Source organism: Elgaria multicarinata, chromosome 10, assembly GCF_023053635.1.
Source record: "Elgaria multicarinata webbii isolate HBS135686 ecotype San Diego chromosome 10, rElgMul1.1.pri, whole genome shotgun sequence".
Lineage (NCBI taxonomy): Eukaryota > Metazoa > Chordata > Lepidosauria > Squamata > Anguidae > Elgaria > Elgaria multicarinata.
In genome coordinates this window covers 19057282-19081484 of record NC_086180.1, presented here as the reverse complement: position 1 = coordinate 19081484, position 24203 = coordinate 19057282, and the positions used below count along the sequence as shown (strand labels likewise).

The following is a 24203-nucleotide window of genomic DNA, read 5'->3' as shown; positions in this document are numbered from 1 at the left end:
AGCTAGCTCATGCTGTGGTGCCCTAAGGGTCAGTTAACCCACTGTGGGTTCTTGCGACACGCAGACTAGGGGTGTGCTCCCCTCCGTTACGGATCCCTGGATCTGAAGCACAGCGGGCCGATCCGGACCTCCGAAGCCTGGTTCTGGAGAGGACTGGGGGAGGTCCGGATCGGCCCGAAGCAGTTCAAAGCGATTTGGACCGTTCCGAAGCTTCGGAGCCAGGTAAGTGGGGAGGGGAGGTTACCTGGCTCCCCCGTCCACCGCCGACGCAGTCTGTGCGGTGACGGCGGCAGAGCCAGGTAAGTGGAGAAGGGGGATGGGGGGCTTATTTGGCCCCGCTGCTGCAGTCCATGCGGCGACGGCAACGGAGCCAAGTAAGTGGGGAGGGGGGCTTACCTGGGTCCATTGTCCGCTGCGGTCCGTGCGGTGGCTTCAACTGCGGCCCAGGCCTAAGGCCGGAAACAGCCTGTTTCTGGCCTTAGGCCTGAGCAGCAGTTGAAGCCGCTGCACGGACCGAGGCGGACGACGAAGCCAGGTAAGTGGGGGAGGGGGCCTTACCTGGCTCTGCCACCGCCGTGGTCCGTGCAACGGCGGAGCCGGGTAAGGGGGGCTTATTCAGCCCCCATTTTGTCCCCCCTTCCCCACTTACCTGCCTCCGCCGCCTGCTGTGGCAGCAAGTAAGTGGGGAAGGGGGGCAAAATGGTGTCCGAATATCGATCCGGACCTCCGGATCTCGCTCCGGATCAAGCTGAAACTGTTCAGGCTCGATCCAGAAGGTCCGGATCGGGATCTGAAGCGGTTTGAGCAGGGGGTGCACAGCCCTAATACAAACTGCCCCGGTGTGGAATTTACAGTGTCATCATCAGTTTTATGAAATGGTAATACCACCTACCTAAAAGTATGCTTCCCCCCACACCCTCTCACCATAAAAGATAAAAATAAAATATGAACATACATTCATGAAATGCCAAGGCAGATTTGCAAGTGCGATTTTTTTCTAGGTCTATAACCACAATGAAACAGAGAGGCAAGCCCGGTTTGCAGAATCACAGGGTGGTTAACCACCCTGTGCATGCTGGCTGATTTGCATAATGACCCTTGCCTGGTGCAGCTTCTTGTGTCCTCCAATCCCAGCAAAGGTGGCTTGTTGGAGTGGTTAACAAGAACGTATGAACAACAGGTGCTCACCTTAACCAGAAGTTAAACAATGAATGGCTACAAAGTTAAGGAAATAATGAAACAACAAACTTACAGCAAAAACAATCTTTTATATATTTCTAAAAAAAGAATAAAGTGTGGAACTTTTTAAGGCATACACACAAAGATAATAAGCATACAGACAACAGTAATACAATAATAAAGCTGCTTCACAATGTCTCCACACTCACAGACATTGTGGAGCAGCCTTATTATTGTATTACTGTTGTCTGTATGCTTATTATCTTTGTGTGTATGCCTCTAAAAGGTGTTCCACATTTTATTCTTTATATATATATATATGATTGTTTTTGCTCTAAGTTTATTGTTTCATTATTTCCTTAACTTTGTAGCCACTCATGGAGTGATTAACAAACCACCCAGAACCCATAGCCTATTTTAGGGTGGGTATGGATGACACAAGGAGCCACAGATTGGGCTTGGATTGGTAATCTGGTGCCCATGGGCGCTGCAACCCACCATGGCAGATAATCACCAGGTTGCTGTGTAACTTTTGAATAACTCCTTTTTTTTAATGAACAATGCCAATCCAAACTTAGAAAGAGTAATCATAGCCTTAAATGAGGGAAGTTTAAAAAACACATGGAAAATGTATTTGGTCACCTGTTAAATATCACAGTGGCTCTAGCATTAAAGTATCAGCACCAACAGTACTTACAGATAGACAGGATCAGGAGAAAAATCAAGTATGTGATTAGTTCTCGTAAAACACTTTTAAGGTATTTCTCTCTGGTTGTGCTTTCTTCCATTAGCCTTGTACCCCACAGACCTTGAAAAAGAAACATTAACAGGAAGACATAAGAAATGTGGCATATTGCCATATTTAACTGTGCCTATACCATCTGGCCAAAGTGTTGCCATGATTTTAATTTGATATATAAGCTGAGATTCATCCCCACAACACACACACGTGTACACACAATTTATCACCAGATCTATCTCATATTGTTGTAACATTCAAGTACATCTACTAACTGGCAGCTAAACAATCAAGAGCATTAGCCAGTGATGAGGAATTTCTACCCACCAGGTGACCGTTCACTAGGAGCATCATCACACAGGAGAAAATCGTGGTTGCTTACCGTCGCTTCTCCGCCCACGTGTTTGTCCCTCATTACTTCTTCTTTTGAAAGAGGAAGTAAACAACTTGCACATGGCCCATTTAGTGGGCCATTTTGTTCCTGCTGCTTTTCTTGCACACAGTAGGACGTAGTAGCAAGTTGTCTTTAAAAATAAGTTGGACTTACTGCAGTGTTTTTTTTGTCATGCGAAGAAGGCTAGAAGGGGTGGGAGGCAGATGACATTGTGAGAGGGACCTGCGAAAATCCAGGAGTGCCCAGTAATGAGCGTGCAATAAAACACACATCTGATGGAGCTCTTTATCATTTGTATCATTGGTTTTCAAACTGTGTTCCAGGTAACCTACCCAGGAGTTCTCAAACAGAAGTTCAGTAATAGCAGATAAAGACTAGGGGTGTGCACGGACCCCCCGCTCCGCTTCACTTGCAGATCCGCCATTTTCCGGATCGGGCCGCTCCGCCCCGCCCCCGCTCCGCCCACTTCCGCTCCGCTCCGCCCGGAGCTCCGGATCCGGATCCGGAGCTCCGTTTCCCCCCCCCCATAGGCTTGCATTGAAAGCTAAAAAATTATACAACTTTTTTTCTGTTCAAGTTAGAAACCTCATGTTTGGCACCATGACACCTCATGGGGATATACACACGCATGCCAAGTTTCAAAGCAATCCCATCATCCCCTGATTTTTGGCGAATTTTTGAAAATCGGGCACCCCACACACAACATCCCTGCGAGGTGGGCAGGGGAGGAGGGAGGGAAGGCAGGCAGGCATGCAGCTGGCATTTCTGGGGGCATAAGGAAGTGAGCCAAGGATAAGCCAGTAATGCATATAAAATGGAATAAATAAATAAATAAACAAAGGAGGGGTGGAATTAAAAGCAGCAGTGTTGCTCAATAAACAGCAAGAAGAATTTTTTTAAAAAGGCTATATCTGTCTTTTACCAGCAATAGGGGGACGTGCCCGGGGGAGGGGGAAGTAGCTGCCAGTTCAAGACACTGACAGCCACCAACAGCTCTGAGAAGAAGTAAAATGCTCACTTCGACTCAGAACAGGCATTGCTCCACCACTGAAAAGTGACCATTCACTTCAACTCATGATAGGCATTGCTCCACCGTTTTACTCTCTTTGGAAGGCTCTATGGCCTTCCAGTGCAGGAGAGAGTGGGGGCACGTCCACGATGAGATGCCCTAGGGGAGCTCATCCCCTTGCACCACATCGATTCAGTTGTTCACCAAGGTTAGGGTGGGGAGCAGTGCTGTGTTTCTATCTCTTATTCTTGGCTTAGTATATGATTTCAGGTTGTGTTTGTGCATTTGGTGGGGCTACTGTGTTAAAAAACACGGGGAAAAGCCCGTTCAGATGAAGAAAGAGAAGTTTCCCAGAATCCCAAGTTACCTGTTTTGCCTATGCCCTCCTCCAACTTTGGGATCATCATGACCGGGAGCTGACTCTGCCCCTCAGCCCTTTGAAAAAGGTATTTTTCCTGCCGATTTTTTAAAAACTTCTAGCCCGCGACCCGTACGATGCAGAAAGTTGAGAGTGGTCTCAAAATGACCCCCATCCATGACTCTCTGTGCACAAGAATTTTCAGAATGATAGCTTAAAACCCCCCCCAGTTATCCCCGATTCTTTCCCTCAATGCAATCCTATGGGCGAAAAGCCGAAAACGCAGTTTGAGCCGTGCGGTTGACCCGATTTTCACAAAAACATTGCACGTGAACCACAGCACACAGAAAGTTGAGAGTAGTCTCAAAATGACCCCCATCCACGACTCTCTGTGCACAAGAATTTTCAGAACGATAGCTTAACCCCCCCCCAGTTATCCCCGATTCTTTCCCTCAATGCAATCCTATGGGCGAAAAGCCGAAACGCAGTTTGAGCCGCGCGGTTGACCCGATTTTCAAAAAAATATAGCACGCGACACGGACAACGCAGAGAGGTGAGAGTGGTCTCAAAATGACCCCCATCCACGACTCTCTGAGCACAAGAATTTCCAGAGCGATAGCTTCAAAAACAACGTAGTTATGCGCGATTATTTGCCGCAATGCAATCCTATGGCGAAATGTTTTCAAGATGGCGACCGGAGCGCTCCGCCTGAACTCGGAGCTCCGAAAAATGGTCGCTTCTCTTCGCCTTGCTTCTAGGGGGTCCACGGTCCGCTCCTACTCCGCCTCTGGGTAAGGCGGAGCAGGCCAATCCGCTACTGCTTCTACGCTCCTAATCGGAGCGGAGCACATCCCTAATAAAGACAGCTGAAAGACAGCTTCCACTTCACTGCCTATCTTCCCTTGCAAGGGGTACTCTTGGCACACATGGGATGATGATGTTGAAACCTTGGCCTGCTGACAGTGTGAGGAACCTTTTGTTGACCCAAGGCCCAGATTTCATTTTAGTGAAGTTCTTGGGAGATGTGATCCAGTGGTGGGCAGGTCCACATGCAAAAGCAGGAAGGGCTGAAAAATCCACTCCCAACCCACAATGCCATTGTGACCAGTTTATAGTAAGGAGTGTATCTACTCAGAAGCAGGTATGAGCATGTCTACTCACAAGTAAGCAGGGAAAGCCTCTGCATGACTACTCTGAAGTAAGTAGCCAAGCCTCAGATGAAAGCAGGCCTGAATCATTCAGTAGCCTCCTCCCCTTGCCTCACCTGCTCTGCCCCATAGTGAAATGTTCTTGTCTCTGATAAGTAGCTGATCAGAGATAAGTGTTTTTCCCTGCTAAGCTCTGAAAAAGGGAACATTTCCCAGTGCTTGTGGAGGTTTGCACATTACACACAATTGATTACTATGCAGTTTAGAGGCATCTTAGAGTCGACAAGGAAACATTTTTCTCCCTCTCTCATAATGCTAGAAACCGGGATCATCCCATGAACCTGATAGGTAGGCTATTTAGGACAGATAAAAGGGAGTACTTCTTCACAGAACTCATAGGTAAACTATGGCATTCACTTCCACAAGAGGTAGTGATGGCCACCAATGTCAATGGCTTTAAAAGGGGATTGGATAAATCTCTGGAGGAGAAGCCTATCAATGGCTACTAGTCCTCATGGTTATATGCAGTATGCCTATGTACAATAGTTGCTGGAGAGTGAGTGTTGTTGCATTCATGTTCTGCTTGTGCATTTCCCATGGGTAGCAGGTTGGCCAAACAGAATGCTGGACCAGATGAACCCTGATCCAGCATGGCTCTTCCTATGTACTTAATTATTGTCCGCTGTACTTGAATGGATGCCTTAAGCTCCCACCTGAATACTGTTATTGGATCTTCCATAAATATTTTGCTGTCATTTAAAAAGTTAAATTCATGTTAAACCACAAAGATTTTGAGACCAGTATAGGAACAATGGATGTTAAAAATATTCAAAACCCAAAGGTGGACCATGAAGAAAGAATTCAGTTATACGTGCTGCCAGAAATATCCCTTAGTTCACCAAATCACTTAATATAACAAAACTTGATCCAGAGAGGTAAACATTACACTTTCCCAGCAGCAAGTAGAAGCCTTGGCCTTAGCTTTATCACGGGGCGAATCCCAAGATCATCCCTGTGCATCCACATGACGCACAGGGGATCTCGGGATCAGGGAGGGATGATCCCTCCCTTGCCCCGGGATAGAGCCGGCCCACTTTTTCCACGGTCCTGGGCTGAGCCCGAGACCGCGGAACGTGTGGCCTGTTGCTGTGGTTTGACCCGGCTCCACGCAATTCCTCACGCGGAGCTGGGAGATGCACCCATCGGGGGTAGGGTGGGGGGAGCAGGGAAATTAAGTTATTTTTTTTAAAAAAACCTACCTTTAGCGCATGAGTGTTTGTGCATTCCGTGGGGTTTTTTTTAAAAAAAAGGCGGGCGCAACGCCTTTCTTCCTGAGGTCGCCTCACGTGTAAACAGAGGAGGGATCTCGCGTGAATCACAACGTGAGATCTTCCCTCCTCCGTTGCGGACTATAAGGTAAGTCTAGCTAAGGCCATTCATTTGCTGCAGTGCTTCAAGACAGAAGGTTCCTGCTGCTACCAAACAAAAGGCACCGTGCAGCTATTTTTTCCCTTGATGGATTGTCTATGCTAAAAAAAAAAGATGGAGGAAGTAATGGGTAAACTTGGGGGGGATTACAATGTAAGGACGACATCTGGATCCAACATAAAATTCTGTAAATGAGGCAGGGCAATGGTGCGGTAAAAGCCTGGTCTGGAACCTCATTAACTTAGGAAAGGAAGGAAGGAAGAAAAAAGAAATCATCATAGAAGTTTACTATATTACCAAGCCACAGAAGCTAACTGAAAACAGTTCAACACAGGTTGTTTTATTATGCAAAGACACTATCAATAAAAGCTGTAAGATCCACTTCCCATGATAGGGACCACTATGCAGGAAGACAAAAGCCTAGCCTGCGTGTCTCATGTTCTACTATAACTAAGGCTGCAATCCTATACCCACATGACTGGGAGTAAACCCAGTGAATACAATGACCTGGTTTGCACAACATAATTTACCCACTGGGGCTGTTGTGTCGTGCTGGGTACCCGTGGGCAGCATTTTTGCATGGCGCCTTTGGGTGCCTTGTTTCCTATGTCTTGTTGTGTTGTGCAAACCCAGGCAGCAGGGGTTATTTGAGGGTTAATTAACCTAAAAGAAGCCACAGGTTATTGGAGGGTTGCCTAATCCTCAAACAACTCCTGCTGCCTGGGCTCACACAATACAACAAGCCATAGGAAACAAGGCATCCAGTGGGTTGCCATGACATGCAAATAGGCCCAATGACATACAAGCCAGTTTGCACGTCATGACACGCTACCATGGCTTAATTATCCCTTGGGGCACTATGGCACTTGTCAGCCATGATTTACTACAAACGAGAAGGATCTTGGAATTGTTGTAGATCGCAAGCTGAATATGAGCCAACAGTATGATATGGCTGCAAGAAAGGCAAATGCTATTTTGGGCTGCATTAATAGAAGTATAGCTTCCAAATTACGTGAGGTACTGGTTCCTCTCTATTCGGCCCTGGTTAGGCCTCATCTAGAGTATTGCGTCCAGTTCTGGGCTCCACAATTCAAGAAGGACGCAGAAAAGCTGGAGCGTGTTCAGAGGAGGGCAACCAGGATGATCAGGGGTCTGGAAACAAAGCCCTATGAAGAGAGACTGAAAGAACTGGGCATGTTTAGCCTGGAGAAGAGAAGACTGAGGGGAGACATGATAGCACTCTTCAAATATTTAAAAGGTTGTCACACAGAGGAGGGCCAGGATATCTTCTCGATCCTCCCAGAGTGCAGGACACGGAATAACGGGCTCAAGTTAAAGGAAGCCAGATTCCAGCTGGATATCAAGAAAAACTTCCTGACTGTTAGAGCAGTACGACAATGGAATCAGTTGCCTGGTGAGGTTGTGGGCTCTCCCACACTAGAGGCCTTCAAGAGGCAGCTGGACAAGCATCTGTCAGGGATGCTTTAGGGTGGATTCCTGCATTGAGCAGGGGGTTGGACTCGATGGCCTTGTAGGCCCCTTCCAACTCTGCTATTCTATGATTCTATGAATATACAAACCTCTTGCCATGGCTTGTCGTGCCGTGTGAACCCAGGAGGCAGGGGTTGTTTGAACGTTACAAGCAGTTTGCACAATCACCATGAATTTTTTGATGGTTGTAGCTGCCTCCAACAAGCCACGCCCAGGTGGATGATTATGCAAATTGCATCCAGCACGTGTGCAAGCCACAGTGGAGTTTAACTCACAATGAGCATGCGAACCCAGTGATCATGCAAATCCTAGGCACGACAGCCCCTGCGGGTAAATTAAGCCATGGTGGGCTGTCGTTTCATGCGAATCAGTTCACACAATTCCACTGTAAGACTGTAACCAAGCTATCTGTTTCCCCTCGCCTCCACTTCTTTCCCCTTCCTCTGTTGCTTCCCCTGCATCGAAGTTTAGATTGTAAGCTCCTTGGGGCAGCACCATATCCTCTCCTACATCATAAAGCACCATGCATATTGATAGTACCATTTAAATGCATAAATAAACTAGATACGAAAAAAGACTGAGTGTGAAATGGAAAAACAACAACCCCTGCTTTTGAAAGCCGGATTAGAATATACCAGCTAGAATCGAATAATTCAGAGTACTATTTATCTTTCCTGCTATGGGCTAACATGGCTACACTTCTGGAATTTGTAGCTAGATGGTTATCCTGAACTGGAACAAATGAGCAAATACTGGTTGACTAGGCAACAGAAAGCCTGAAATGCAGTCTGACAGAGTTGGGAGTTTGCAAAGCTTGGCAGGGAATATTTAAAGCAAAGCAAAACAAAACCAACAATCGCATTACTCTTCCACTGTTTTTAAAAATGACTTCCTGTAATAAAAATCTTAAGGATATTTTATGATCCATATTGTATGTTGTTTTGACTTGGATTGACACCATGTGAAACTTGTAAGGATTTGGATATCTAGCAGCATGTGCACTTAACAGTTTTACTTGGAGATCCAAAGTGAAATCTTTTTCTAGGACGCTCCCAAATAAAACTGTTACTGTTAGCTCTGAATTTTGGCTTAGGGACTTTAAAACCTTAAATGTTGTTTTAATGGAGACTAGTCCGGAAGAGTGTTTAGTGCATGAGTGAGGCTTAACGGATGTGGGGAACTTTTTTTTTTTTTTTACTTTTTTTAGTGAGGAATGGTTATAGGGTGGACAACTGTTATAAAACTTGCTCATATTCCATTGCCAGCATAAGCAAATACGCCACTATTCCCGAGGATGGGAGACTAGTTTTTCATAACTTATCCACAGTTACGGAAGAATAGGTTGCGTTGAACTCAATGGGATTTACTTCTGAATAAACACATATAGAACTGTGCTGCAAGTGTATGATTTCATGAGAAAAATTGTGTAACTGAAATATTCAGGCTTTCAAAAAACACAAACTATATTCTGAAAAAAACATGAACTGTATTCTGAAACTGTTACAGTGAATCTTCCACCATCAAAAAAATAATTGTTCGACTTCATAATGCAAGTGGTGCATTTCAGTTTTTCATGGTCTGGTTTATTTTTTACTAAAATTCCTGTGATCCATCAATATGCTTTAAATTTAATAAGATTGGGCATTCGTGATCTCTCAACTATTATGGTATATCTAATTTCTGTTAAACAATCCTCCTTCTGGGTATGCACTCTTCCTCAAGGACTTAAGGGATCTGTTCATATGTAATGGTGACAAATCACTATTACTGCCTTGCATAATCAACCTCCAATCAGCCCTTCTGTAGGCTGCTGTGACATGTGAAGCCAGCCACTACAGGTTATTTGTGGGTTAAATAGCCCAAAGTTAAGCTAAGAACTACACATAGGTTAACTTGGGTTGTTTAACCTGCAAACAACCCATAGAGTTTGGATTCGCATGTCACATGGCAACCTATAATCACAGGTCGATCATCATAGGGTGACCATATGAAAAGGAGGATAGGGCTCCTGTATCTTTAACAGTTGTATAGAAAAGGGAATTTCAGATGTCTTTTGTATGCATGCAGCACCTGGTAAAATTCCCTCTTTATTACAACAGTTAAAGCTACTGGAGCCCTGCCCTCTTTTATACCTGGTCAAGGGGGCAGGGCTCCTTCAGCTTTAAATGTTATGATGAAGGGGGAATTTCACCAGGTGCGGCATGCATACAAATGACACTTTCTGAAATTCCCTTTTCTGTACATCTGTTAACGATGCTAGAGCCCTGTCCTCCTTTCCATATGGTCACCCTATTATCAAAGCGGCAGTGGCTCATGCACAACATACAACTCAGCAAATCGTAAGTTAATTAACCAGTTATTTGCTACTGCTACGTGCAAACTGGGTCAAGAAGTGCCTTACTGGATAAGAACAATGATCACCTAGTCTAGTAATCTTTGCAAGTCCCTCAGCAACCAGCAGGCACTAAGTGGTCCACCAGAAATTTCCCCAAGAAAAATAGTAAGGCAGGAGGCAATTACAGTATATGAAGAAAATAACTCAGGAGGAAACCCTCCTCCTCTACCCCTCTGGTCCTGATGCAATTTGGGGAGCCCATGAAATGTGGAGATCTTCACACAACAATCAATAGAACTTTGATGCTATTTCCTATACAGAACCAACTTCTGAGTAGAAAGCAACACCACATGGAAAAGGAAATATACTTTGTACATTCTCAAAAACACTCTTTTCTTTTATTAATACAATTCCTTTTCCTAGATGTAAACAGTCTTGCATTAGCATATGTTCACATACAATATGTTGTGTGTGTATATGCACAATTTTTAAACATACATGCAAGCACATAAAGCAGAAATGCCTAGAAGTATGTTTTATCATACAGGCACACCAGGCAGGAAGCTGGGACTGTGTGTGACTGCAGCCAGAGGCAATATATGCTGAGTGTTGAGCTGTCACGTTGGCTCTTGTTCTTTGCCTCAGGTGGCAAAATGTCTTGGGCCAGTCCTGGCTGCAACCCTATTCACAAGACCAGTGAACACGTAGCTGGGTCTGGGTGTGAGTGTTCACTTATTCTCTTCACACTCAATCTACACGTGTTCATCTAATTTTCTGAACTGGCTCTTTTAGAAGAGCAAATGTTCTTGGCCAGGAGCAGGGACAGCAGACATGCTTCTGCTTGCTCCTCGTCCACACATTTACTAGTTGGGTAAACAGAGCTCTTTCAAGTGCACGGTCATTTCACACCTTTCACTACTCATCCATATGTATTCAGCAACCAAGTAATGTACATCTGTACATGCCCTCGTACAGGTTTTGCGGTCAAACTTCAAGTACAATTCTCCCTAATTGTTAAGTTAATGCTGATGATTTCTTCTGTATGTTTCCTCAGACATTTCAATCCATTTTTGGTTCTTAATATTGACTTCTGCTTTGAGTTCAGAGTTAGATTATGAATTCTAAAAATATGTATTAAAAAATCAGGGCTGCCTCATTTGATTAATTTGTTAGATTAACCAATTTAAAAACTTTTGACTAAAAAAGTGCCCATGGGTGAGTAATTGGGAACATTTTTTATTTAAAAATATTTTAATATCAATATTATTCTTCCTTTCCTGTCACATAGGATGGGATACCTCTTCTAAGATGATACCTCTTAGCACACCCACAAAGCACACCCACAAGCATCATCTAAAATTGCAAAGGAAGTATGCTATTTGCTTCAAAGATATTGCAGATTTGCAGATTTAAAGCAACAGATCAATCCATCAATCAAATAAAACTCTTAACGTTCAAAATAGTTGGGAGCTCTAATGAAAATAAATACGGAAGTAAACAAGATGAGGGAACTTTAGATATTAGGAATACTTTTTTTCTTTTAAATCTAAAATCCACAGTTGGGAAATAACTTTGTTAGAACCGACCAAAATGTCAAAAAATAGGGTGTAGGCTTTTGAGTTCTGCAGAACTCTTCATCAGACTAGGTGGTACCTAACTCAGGGGATGGGGAGACAATGAGACCCCCAAATTAGGCCAGGTGTTTTGGGCATGAAGTTTGCATTTTAAACCCCAAATCTGGCCTAATTTTTGGATTCTGTTGTTTCTTCCCCACTGCCAGGTTTTGTATCATCTAGCCTAATGAAGCATCCTGGCCTAATGAAGCCTTCTAGTGAACTCGAAAGCCTGCACGCTCTTTTGCCCAGCTGTGGATCTGGATTGTTGTTGTTGATTATTATTCTTATTATTATTCCGTTTCTTTTGTACGCCTTTAGCTAACAAGAGCGATCAGGCTGTATAAAGCGCAAAAATAGCCGCAATGGTAATAATAATAACAACAACAACTACAACAACCACCAATGAGGCTATTTGTGCGCTTTATAAACCCTGATCCCTCTTGCTAGCTAAAGGCGCACAAAAGAAACGGAAAATTTTACTACACTCAAGTTGATTGAAGGCAGATGAGTGACCGAGTTAGGGACTAACGGGCAAAAGTTGGGACGCGACGAGCGGAAGGAGAGGCGAGTTTTGGGGCCGGGAGAGCCGGCGGCGCCCACCGCGAAGGGCCCGGGCGGCCGAGGCAGGCGGCGACTCACCTCGCAGGCGGCGCGCCAGCCCCTTGGCCCAGGCGACGCGGTGAGGCGGGGGCTCCGCGGGCTCCCCGTCCGCCTCGTCCGGGGGGAAACGCGAGGGCGGCACGTCTCCCCCCGAGGGATAGTTAGGGTCCCCGTCCCTTCCGCCGCCGCCGCCGTCCTCCTCCTCCTCTTCCTCCTCCTTCTCTCCCCGCCGCTGCCGCCGCCGCCGCTGCCTCCCGCTTTCGGCGCCGCCGCCTCGGCCGCTGGGGCTCCCGGAGGAAAGCGACGGCGAAGCTGCCCCGCCGCGGCCCCATTCCACGTCCATTTGCAGCACGGGGCCCGCCGCCGCCGCCTTCGCCGCCTTGGCCCTGGCCGCTTCTTCCTCCTCAGGCTCGAAGCCCGGGTTGTCCCGGCTCCAGGCCTGTCTCGAGCAAGAAGAAAGCGGCGGCGATGGCGAGCCAGAAGAGCCCCCGCCGCCGCCCAGCGGGTCACGGAGCCGCCCCAGCTCCAGCTGCTCGAAGCCGCCCGGAGGGCAAAGTCCTGCCCGGACGCCGCCGACGCCGCACCCCGCGCCCGCCATTGACCCCCTCCCCGCCACCTCAGAAGTTTCCCCTCAGCCCAGCCGAGTAACGGGGCGGGAGAAGAGCGCCGTCGCCCTTTTCCCCCTCCATCCCCGCCCACAGCGCCTCAGCAGCCAGGTCGGCGTGCCGGGCTGAGGCGAGGGCCTCTGGCACATAAAAACACACGAGTCCAGCATCTGGTCCGGCATTCTGTTTACACGGCGGCCAACCAGTTGCCTGTGGGAAGCCCACAAGAAGGACATGAGTGCAACAGCACTCTCCAACCCATGTTCCCCAGCAACTGGTGTATGTAGGCATACTGCCTCAGATACGGCGGAGGCAGCATCTAGCCATCAGGACTAGCAGCCATTGATAGCCGCCTGCGCCAGGAATGCATCTAACCCCCTTTTAAAGTGGCTACATCTTGAGTTAGCAAATTCCATAGTTAGTTAAACTATTAACCAAATAATTGGTTAATTAACTTACGATATGCTGAGTTGTATGTTGTGCATGAGCCACTGCCGCTTTGATAATAGGGTGACCATATGGAAAGGAGGACAGGGCTCTAGCATCGTTAACAGTTGTACAGAAAAGGGAATTTCAGAAGGTGTCATTTGTATGCATGCCGCACCTGGTGAAATTCCCCCTTCATCACAACATGGAGCTCTGTGCTCTGTGAAGAAGGACTCCCTTTTATCTGACCTGAGCCTCCCACCAACGAGCTTCATTGCATGAACTAGGTCTAGCATTATGCGAGACGGAGAAAAACGACTCCCTCTCCAAACCATGCTTAACATTCTCACACTATGCATAATTCTATAAGTCTGTATTATGACTTGGGGAGCAGCCACAAGGGGAAAGTAGAAATATCTTGCTCTCCCAAGTTCTGGGGCTCCCTTTGACTTGTTGGGCCATAGCTAGACCTAAGGTCTATCCCTGGATCATCCAGGGGTCAACCCTGTTCATCTAGGTGACACACAGGGGATCCAGTGCTCAGGCAGGGGCGAACCCTGGATGATCCCAGGATAAACCTTAGGTCTAGCTGTGGCCTTGGAGTCTTACATGCTAAGATGCTAAGCATGTTTACTCAGGAGTAAGACTCACTGGGTTCACTCAGTAGGACTGACTTCTAAGGGAGGCTGCAGACTTTGGTGTGCTTAGCTTCCTTCAAAACAGTGGGCTGTACACCAGAGTAAAAATGTCTCAAGTGCACGCTCAAGTAATCACACTCCAGCTCATGCTTTTGATTATGGCTCCCTGGCCATATTAGCAGCTGCCAACCTAATGAACAGTTGGAGATGTGTTACAGCAATACCCAGCAACCTTCAATTCCCATGTATTTATATAACAGGATAGGTATATACAAAGCTGGTGTCAAGTCTTGGTATAAATGGGCACCCACTGAGGCTGATAGATTGGCAGAGGGCCCACACCAGACTCCAGATGCGGGGCCAATCTACCATTTCCTGATGAGAAGGGATTGGTGATAACAGAGGAAACAGAATTCAAGCACTCGGCTTCCTTTCCAAAGTGCCTCTCCTACACCGGGAACCCTTGTGGGCTTCCTATCAGTGGTGTAGTGGAGCCAGGGCTCATTGAGATGCAGTGCCAGACGACACTTTTTGATGGGATGCTAATGTCATCTGCCACCTCCACCCCACAGAATTTCCTTTTCCCTTCGAGCTTAGCTGCAATTCTCACAGTAGTAGTAGTTAGTAGTCATGTGCCTTCAAGTCAACTTCGACTTATGGCAACCTTATGACCTCCAGTCACATCTGTTGTAAACCACTCTATTCAGATCTTGTAATGTCATGTCTGCATTTTCTTTTATTGAGTCAATCCATCTCTAGTTTGGTCTTTTTCTTGGCATTATTGTCTTTTCTAATGAGTCATTTCTTATTATATGTCCAATGTATGACATATCACTTTCAACATTTTTTTTTGCTTCTACTGAGAGTTCTGGCTTAATTTGTTCTAGAATCCACTTATTTGTCTTTTTCACGGTCCACAGTATCTGCAAAACTCATACAACGCCACTTTTCAAATGAGTTGATCTTCCTCCTATCCACTTTTTTCAGTGTCCAACTTTCGCATCCATACATAGAGATTGGAAATACCATGGTCTTAATAATCCTGACTTTGGTTTCCAATGTTTTAAGTATTGGAAACTTTTTACTTTTAAGTATTTCCCCCAGATTCTCAGAGTAGCTGGGAGAAAATGCATTTTGCCAACAATATATTCTTCGTTATAATGCAAAGTATTTTGGGGTTGCTTGGTCTTGAATGGGCAATTCAAATTCATCAGCTTTACAAAAAAACCTGCTCCTAGTGGAGATGAAAACATGGATCAAGACAGTTGCCTTCCAAGGACTTTCCTTGGAGGTGTGGCTTTGAGGACTGTCATGACGAACACCTGCACTTCAAAATGTCCCAAAATAACTTTTCTTCCCCAAAAGCATCTGATCACATTGGGAAACAAGATAGGGACTAGATAGGCCATTGGCTTGATCCAGTAGGATTCTTATGTTCTTTTGCTCTGGCGATGATAATTGCCAACAGAGGAAGGGAGCTACAATGGATGGGGGTTATAAAAACTGCAGACAGCAAGTGCTACAACACTTGCATCGTCTAAAAACAAAGAAAGTAAGCGCTTTTTTTGCTTCAAAATTTGTTTTACTTGTATGTATATTTAATGTTAATTGATTAATCAACTAAAATTTGGACAAGTAATCTACTAATAGGGTAATCATATCCACATTTACTTTGAAGAATAATTTCTACTACATTTATTTATATCATATTTTATTACCAATAATAAAATCATTAAACTACATTATTGTCAAATAATAGCATTCAGTTCATGAATAACATAGAGGCCTCTGAATCTCTGTTTTTAACTCCTTCATAATTAAAATAATCATGAAACAGAGCAGGAAATTATGCAGCAGAAAAACTTAAATTGCTATAACCAAAAGAATAGGCTATTCTAAATTTCAGTTTGCTTGTTTAACCAACCTGCTATATTGGTATATTTACTAATTGAAATCACCCTTGCATATAGCTGAAAATAAATATTTATATGAAACCATGTTGCCTATCTCCCTAGCTCAGAAAAATTAAATGACTGATTTCTGTTCAAAATTTAACCTTAAATTTCCTTTATTTGAAAACAGGAATTTCATTATCAATGCGAAGCAGTGTCTAGAAGCTCTGCTGATGTTAGTGATTTCAGGGACTCAGGCTTCCTACTGCAATTCCATTTCTACTTTCAGCTTCCATACGAATACTAAACAAGGGCATTGTCTGCGTAGCCATCTTGTAAACCACTTCCATCTTGGATCTGTCAAAAAATAAATAAAAAGACAGTAGATACTCCAGATCTTCTGTAGACTATGAACCAATGTACATGGAAATGGAATAAGAAGCACTTTCTGGTTATATCGGGAAAGGCACTTGGTATATGCACAGAGGTATTTTCCTCATAACTCAGCTCTAGTATTGAAACAGATTCCTTGGATGAATCCTGGTAAAGTCTCGATACAAGTTATGGGGAGGAGGGGACAAGGAGGAGGTAGGGGAGAGTAGCAAAATACAAAAACCAGTTTTTACAAAGTGTTGCTGGAGAAAGGAAAAAATAAAGAGGGGCTTTTGTCTGGAGGAGAGCCTCACGTGGCGCAGAGCGGTAAAGCAGCAGTTTCTGCAGCCGAAACTCTCCCCACGGCCTGAGTTTGATCCCAGAGGAAGCTGGTTTCAGGCAGCCAGCTTGGGTCGACTCAGCCTTCCATCCTCCCGAGGTTGGTAAAATGAGTACCCAGTTAACTGGGGGAAAGGTAATAACGGCCGGGGAAGGCAACGGCAAACCACCCCGCTATAAGGCCTGCCAAGAAAACGTCAGCGAAAGCTGGCGTCCCTCCAAGAGTCAGTAATGACTCAGTGCTTGCACAAGAGGTTCCTTTCCTTTCCTTTGTCTGGAGGAGAAGAGAATATACCCGATCTAGATTAGGGGGTTGGACTCGATGGCCTTGTAGGCCCCTTCCAACTCTGCTATTCTATGATTCTATGTTTGGGTTTTTTCCAACAGTTTTAGCTAGTGCTCAATCTCTAAAAGGGAAATACTGATGCTTTAATCTGTGTGGGATATATTCCATCAGTATTAAGTGTGGGGGGATGGGGTGAGGCTGCAATTGCTCAGAGGTGCGAGCAAAGCATTCTGCATGTGCTCAGAGGCAATCTTGATTTCACAGCTATTTTTTCTAAAATTTAAATAAATTCTAATAATTCTAAATGTGTGTATGTTTGTGAATGCGTGTGCATGTGTGTGCCTATGTGTGTTTATAGGTTGGATTTAGGCACATGCAACTGGTTTGGCAGAAATGGACTTCCCCATCCCCTCCTTCTCAGGGCCACCGCCCCCCCCTGGAAGTGTTACACAGAGGGTGGGAGGACCCTGCTGAGTGGGGTGAACTGTTGTGCATGGAGGTGGGGAAGGATCCCTGGAAATCAGTGGGAGACACCTACCAGAAGCAGAACCCTTCTGTCCATGGAAGGCAAATCCTAGATCCAACCTAGCAGATGCAAATATGTGTCATGGGCCTGTGCCCTAGATCTCTTCTGTATCTAGCAACAGCCCTGCTGGCAGGGTAGTTAAAACCCACAGTACTGCTTTGAGCTGCTATGGGGAAAGGGTAGGATAATAGAGGAATTTTCCAGATTTGCCTTACACCTATGGGTGTAGAGGGCCGGAGAGGGGGCGATCCCAGACTTACCTACTTCTGGGATCGTCACCCTGTGTCTACATGTGGCATGCAACATCCCTGGAGGAAGAGGACGTCGTGCCCACCATTTTTTATATTGAAACAGTGCATGATCGCTTGATCGCAAAAGGTAGGGTTGTTTAAAAAAAACAAAAACCCGCTCCTGCCACCCCACCCCCATGCCTGGTTTCTGGCTCCTTGTGGTTACTCGTGAGGAGCCAGGAGGAAAACGGGATGCCCAGCCACACCTCCTGCAGTCTCGGGATCATCCTGGGACCGCAGGAAGAACTGGGATTAAAGTGTAGACCATATCCCAGAGAAAGGGAGGAATCATCCTTCCCTGCTCCCGGGATCCCCTGTGCATCATGTGGATGCACAGGGATGATCTCGGGACGATCCCTGGGATATTGCCCCTTCTAGACGTGCACATAGTTTGTAGATCAGGAGCCATGCTCAAGAGCTCCCTCCTTCTCTCCTACTCTTTCCAGAGCAAATCCCTCTCTCTTCCTTCGTCAACACTGAAGCAAATTTAGAGTTTCATGTACACCATAGTAAGTGTTAGCTGGCTTCTGCTGTAATCATAGTTTGCAAAGCAACTTAAATCCATTGTTTCTAGTTTATCAGGGAATCATGGTTGGTGTTAGCTGTAGTTAACACTGGTGCTTATGCAACTCATCATCAAAACCATCATAATGGTCAACCAAATGCTTTATGAAAACCCACAGGCAGGAAATTAAATTAACTTCCCTTCCTGTTTCTCCCATTACCTATGATGGCATGCAGGGAACTTTGCTCCAGAGAGAGGGAAGGGAAGGGAAGGGAGTGGGCATTCACACGACTGGTTCTCAATGAGCAAGCCATGGTTTGCACAGTCTTGCATCTGCTCCAGACAAATGAATCACTCGTTCAGCAAATAACGTTGGTAGCTAATCTTGTTAGTTGTTGGTGGGCTATTTGTTAAATCACACATTTAAACTAGTTCACAGGCAGGCTTACCTCTTCACCATTCCCTTCAGGTAACTGAACACCCTGAAAAGCCAAAGCAACAAAAGAAGTCTATAATAAGGCCAAAGTGAAAACTTTAAATGATACATTTATTAATCCAGAAAAATCAAAACTTACTGAATGATTTTTTTTTACCTTTTGTTCAAGCATGGCAGCACTCACAACTGGAAAAAGTGGTTCCTGAAAACAAAACAAAAAATAGCGAGTGAAGGCTGGTGTGCGTATTTTCACCAATGAAAGCATAAGGAAAGTTTGGAACAAAAACGCTGTTTACATGAAATTATGTTGATTGCTGTAATTGATTCCAATTACTTCTTAGTCCATTCTGCAAACTCAGTGTGTTAAGATAAGAGCTTAAGGAGATAAAAGCTCAATAGTATGCAAGCTTAGAGTAAAGGTCCATCCAATCCACCATCCTAGTGGTCAGTGAAATGCTTTATGGAAATTCACATACAGGAAATGAAATTAACATCCCTTCCTGTTTCTCCCTTTACCTATCATGGCACACAGTCGAGGATACAGTCACCAGCTTGCCAATTGGGAGTAAAACTTCAAATATGGCAAGAGTACTGCTCTTCTTTTATGTCTGGAAATGTGTGAAGACTCTTCATGACACTGGGTTGACTTCGGAAGAACAGGAGGATAGCGACGGCTCTCCCTGATGCTGCATGAAAGCTCAGAGACACTCGGGCTCTTTCTACACCTAAGGATTATCCCAGGAAAACGGAGGGATCATCCCTGCCTGCTTCCAGGATCCCCTGTGTGTCATTTGCATGCACAGGGATGATCCCGGGACGATCCTTGGGAAAAAGGCAGGTGTAGAAACAGCCTTGGAGGCCCATGAGATTTCTTGCTGCTTTCTGTGAATGTTTGAGGCTTCGTGCAATGGTGATGATCTCCCATCAGTTCCCTCAGCTGTGGAGAAGGGAAGAAGTTCACCCCACACAGTTGGGCACAGGGTCTTGAGCTTAGTGTACTTTCAGAACACACTGGCCTTAGCTAAATGGAGTGAAATCTCGGGGCGATCCCCAGTATCGTCCCTGTGCATCCACATGACACACATGAGATCCTGGGATCAGGGAATTATGATCCCTCCCTTGCCCTGGGATCTCGCCCTACCCTTTAGGCCCGGGGAATGAATGAATGAATGAATACACACACACACACACACACACACACTTACCTTCTGTGCCCAAGTGCTCTTGCGCGCCAGTCTCTTAAAAAAAAAAAAAAAGGCGTGCGCAATGCCTCTCTCTCTGAGGTAGTCATGTGCAGCGTGTGAACAGAGGGGGAGATCTTGCGATAAAAAAATCACGAGATCTTCACCCCTCCGTCCGGCTAGACTGCTAGGTCTAGCTAAGGCCACTGTTTCCTCTTTCTGGAGGGGGGCAGGAGTAAGGTAACGGTGAGAGCAAATTTTGGCTGGCTGCAAGATGAGCCAAGATTTGTTGACCCCTGATAAAATTATCTTCCATGAATTTGTCTGTTATTCCGTAAAGTCATCAGAACCAGTGGCCACCTGGTGGCAGCAAAATCCATCCGTGAATTATGCAATGTGTGCATAACTGCTTTCTTGTGACTGCTTTGAATCTACCCCCCTTCAGTTTCACTGGATGCCCAGAAGTTCTAATCTGAGAAGAAAATAAATACATTCTTGGGTGACTCAGTAGGGAGAATACTACTACTACTACTACTACTACTACTACTAATAATAATTTGTTACCCACCTCTCCCTCTGGATCGAGGTGGGATACAAAACAAATGCAAACACCATAAAATATAACTAATTAAAACATTTAAAACTAATACATTATTAAAAGCAGCACATTATTAAAAAGGCTTCTTAAAATTCAACTGGGTAGGCTTGCCGGAAGAGATCAGTCTTTATGGCTTTCTTAAATTCTGGAAGACTGTTAAGTTGATGCATCTCTCCCGGCAAGCCATTCCACAAATTGGGAGTGGAAGAAAAGGTCCTCTGGGTAATAGTTGTTAGCCTTGTTTTTGTTGGCTGGAGTAAATTCTTCCCAAAGGACCTGAGTGTGCGGGGCGGAATGTACAGCTTAACATACCCTCAACTTTGTCAACAGAGTGACTCTCAGAATCAGTTTAACATACAATTAGAATCAATATCAATATTCAAAACTAAATGTTTCAAATCCTGAGCACTCTGCCTGCTACGCAGAAATACTAATATACCGAGTCTCCCCACCCTCCTGGTTACTATGCATGATAACATGTGGAGTCACTGAGAATTATAACCTGGTTAATCATTTGATTGTTGTTATCGCTCCTCCCTAGGCACAATTGATACAAGCTTGCTCTTACTTTTGGTTGCAGTCTTCCATGCACAACAGTGAATCACTTTGGGCCAGTTCACATGAACGTGCACACCAGCTGATTTTCTATCAGTCTGAACTGACCCTACATTAGTGTTGAAAGTGACCTCTATAATGGAGCCAATAAAAGCCTGATGAAACCTTGTAATGATAAACCGAGTTAGTAGAAAGTATCAGACGTAACGAACGATTTTTTTTTTACCTCTGCTTCATTGTTTTTATCACTGTCGTTGCTTTTCTCAAGAAAAAGGGTGTCCTGAAAACAAATATAATATTCTCATTTGTATATGATGTTTGCTTTCACATAGTGGGCCCATTCAGAAGACACCTTAAACCATGGCTTTAACCATGGTGGTTAAGTCAGAAAGCCAGGCTGTGTTAAGAAAACACCTTAAACCATGGTTTTAACCATGGTAAATAAGGCTTTTTTTGCTTTATTCAATGTGGTTAAAGCCATGGTTTAAGGTGTCTTCTGAACACAGACTGACTTTCTGGCTTAACCACCATGGTTAAAGCCGTGGTTTAAGGTATCTTCTGAATGGGGTCAGTGTGTTTCAGTAAGAGTGAAGCTTTATATATTGAGCATTTCTACACCAGGGAAAATCCTGCAACTTTACCACAGCTTTCTGCTTTTATCTCATGATCACGGCATGCCTTTTTTACAGACACGTCCCTTCCCCATTCCCCTTTTCTCCTTTAACCTATGAACGCTATACGTTTCATTTATACAGTCACAAGATGGCGCTGTGGTCTGCCTCTTCTTATAGCACGATTCCTTTGTTTCATACTGAAATGGAAAGGGGATCTTTTTGTTAGTAGTTTTTTTTTTCTGTTTCAAATTAAGCGGTGGAAATCTTTCCAAAGTGTGAGAGAATCACTGGAGGTTTACAGTGTCATGTAATTGATCTGGAAACTTCTCTACGTGTCCAGTCATGAGCATGCTATAGATAGCTTAGAGAAGCCTATCATGAGCCATAGTGAGGCTGAAAGGCAGGGTTTAGAAATGTTTTAAGTAAACAAATAAATAGCTTGTGTTTGAGCTTCTACAGCAGGGGTGGGCAACTTGTGGCCTTTCAGATTTTTAGCCTACAGCTTTCACCAGCCCTAGCCAGCAGAGCCATGGGGGTCATAGGCCAGAACATTTGGAGGGTCACAAAATGTCCAAATTCTTCCAGGTCATCCTTCTCCAAGATGGTGCCCTCCGGATATTTTGGACTATGAACTCCATTATCCACAGCTATTAGCCATGTTGGCTTGGGCTGATAGTCCAAACTGTTTGGACGGTACCATGTTGGGTAAGGTGGTTCTTTTCTTTCGGGTGTAAGATGACTTGTAAACACAGAAAAAGAAACAATATGAACATTCTGCTTGACTTTAATGCATGACAGCACAACCCTGTTCATAACCACTCACAAGTAAACCTCACTAAGTTCAAGGCGACTTACTCCCAGGTATATTTGCATAGGATTTCAGCCTGAATCATATCTATCAGAGAAGAGGTGAAGAGGTTCTTTACTGTAAGAAATAATTCTTTTTAATGAACATATAGTTTTGGAGAGATTTGTTTTCTTGAATTAGAGTGCTTCCAAATAATATTGTATTGTGTAATCACTTTGTCGAAAACAGAATTTTACAGGGGGTTCTGATGATGTCTCCTTCCATTGGTTACTCTCTCATCCCCCCTCCTCCATCTTTTTCCTTACCATATATTGCTTGCTGTATTGATTCAAATAACTTCACAGTCCATTCTGCAAACCCATGCTAAGTTGCTAGGTAAGCGCTTAAATAGTATGTAAGGTGAGACTAAAGGTCCATCTAGTCCACCAAACTAGCGGTCAGCCAAATTCTTTATGAAAACTCACAGACCAGAGATGAAATTAACATCTCTTCCTGTTTCTCCCATTTGGGCACAACTGGGATAAGAACTTCAACTCTGGCAAGAGTACAAACTCAAGGAGAAACCCTGGTCTTCTTCTCTGCCTGGAGAAGTGTGAGGATACATCACTGCAGAAGAACAGGAGAATCGCAAAGGCTCTGCTTGATGCTGTCTGGAACCTCAGAGGCACTTGGAGATCCATGAGATTTCTTGCTACTTTCTGAATGTTTGAGGCTCAGGGCTCATCTACACCATGCAGGATATTGCACTATGAAAGTTGTGTATAAAAGGCAGAAGCCACACTAAACAGGCTATAGCAGTATGAAAAAAGTAAATGTTATATGTCAATGGGCCCCAACAGTTGTCAGTGCACTTCAATACCACTATAAAGCAGTAGTGTGGCTCCTGCTTTTTATATACCACTTCCATAGTGGAATATCCTGCTTGGTGTAGATGAGCCCTTAGTGCAATGAGGATGAGCTCTCATCCATCTCCCCAGCTGTGGGGGAGGGAAGAAGTTCACCTCTCTCAGGCCACAGCTAGAACTAAGGTTTATCCTGGGATCATCCAGGGTTCGCCCCTGTCTGAGCACTGGATCCCCTGTGTGTCACTTAGATGAACAGGTTTGACCCCTGGATGATCCAGGGATAAACCTTAGGTCTAGCTATGGCCACAGTTGGGCTGGGTCTTGAGCTCAGTATAGTTTGAGAACACAGTTTCCTCTTTCCAGAGGGGGCAGGGGTAAGGCCATGGTGAGGAAATTTTGGTTGACTACAGGGTGAGCCCAAGAGTTATTGACCCGATATATGTACCTCCCTTGAATTTGTCTGTTCCCCCTGAAAAGTTATCTAAATCACTGATTACTATGACTATTATGGGCACATCTACACCAAGCAGGATATTCCACTATGAAAGCGGTATATAAAAGGCAGGAGCCACACAACTGCGTTATAGTGGTATTGAAGTGAACTGACAACTGTTGGGGCCCATTGACACAGACCATATACTGCTTTCATACCGCTATATCCTGCTTGGTGTGGCTCCTGCCTTTTATATACTGCTTTCATAGTGCAATATCCTGCTTGGTGTAGATGAGCCCTATGACTATTGCTAGTCCCTAGGCACAATTGATACGAACTTGGGCCGTAGCTAGACCTAAGGTTTATCCCAGGATTGTCCTGGGGTCAAACCTGTTCATCTAAGTGCCACACAGGGCATCCAGTACTCAGGCAGGGGCGAACCCTGGATGATCCCAGGATAAACCTTAGGTCTAGCTGTGGCCTTGCTCTTTCCTGTTGCGACACTCTTCCATGCTCAACACTGAATTACTTTGGAGTAGTTTATACGAACATATACA

At 44.9% G+C, this 24203-nt stretch overlaps 1 protein-coding gene across 1 annotated transcript in view; it reads right to left on the bottom strand.

The window, feature by feature from the left end:
• PKD2 (polycystin 2, transient receptor potential cation channel) overlaps positions 1 to 12895 on the bottom strand; it is a 32017-nt gene extending 19122 nt beyond the window's left edge. Inside the window, exons 1-3 of the mRNA XM_063136085.1 lie at positions 12556 to 12895; positions 12337 to 12441; positions 1877 to 1987 (exon numbers count right to left, since the gene is read on the bottom strand). Of these exons, the coding sequence (XP_062992155.1) occupies positions 1877 to 1987; positions 12337 to 12441; positions 12556 to 12895 (556 nt within the window). The remainder of the gene's footprint in view (positions 1 to 1876; positions 1988 to 12336; positions 12442 to 12555) is intronic.
• Between the last annotated feature and the right edge of the window lie 11308 nt (positions 12896 to 24203).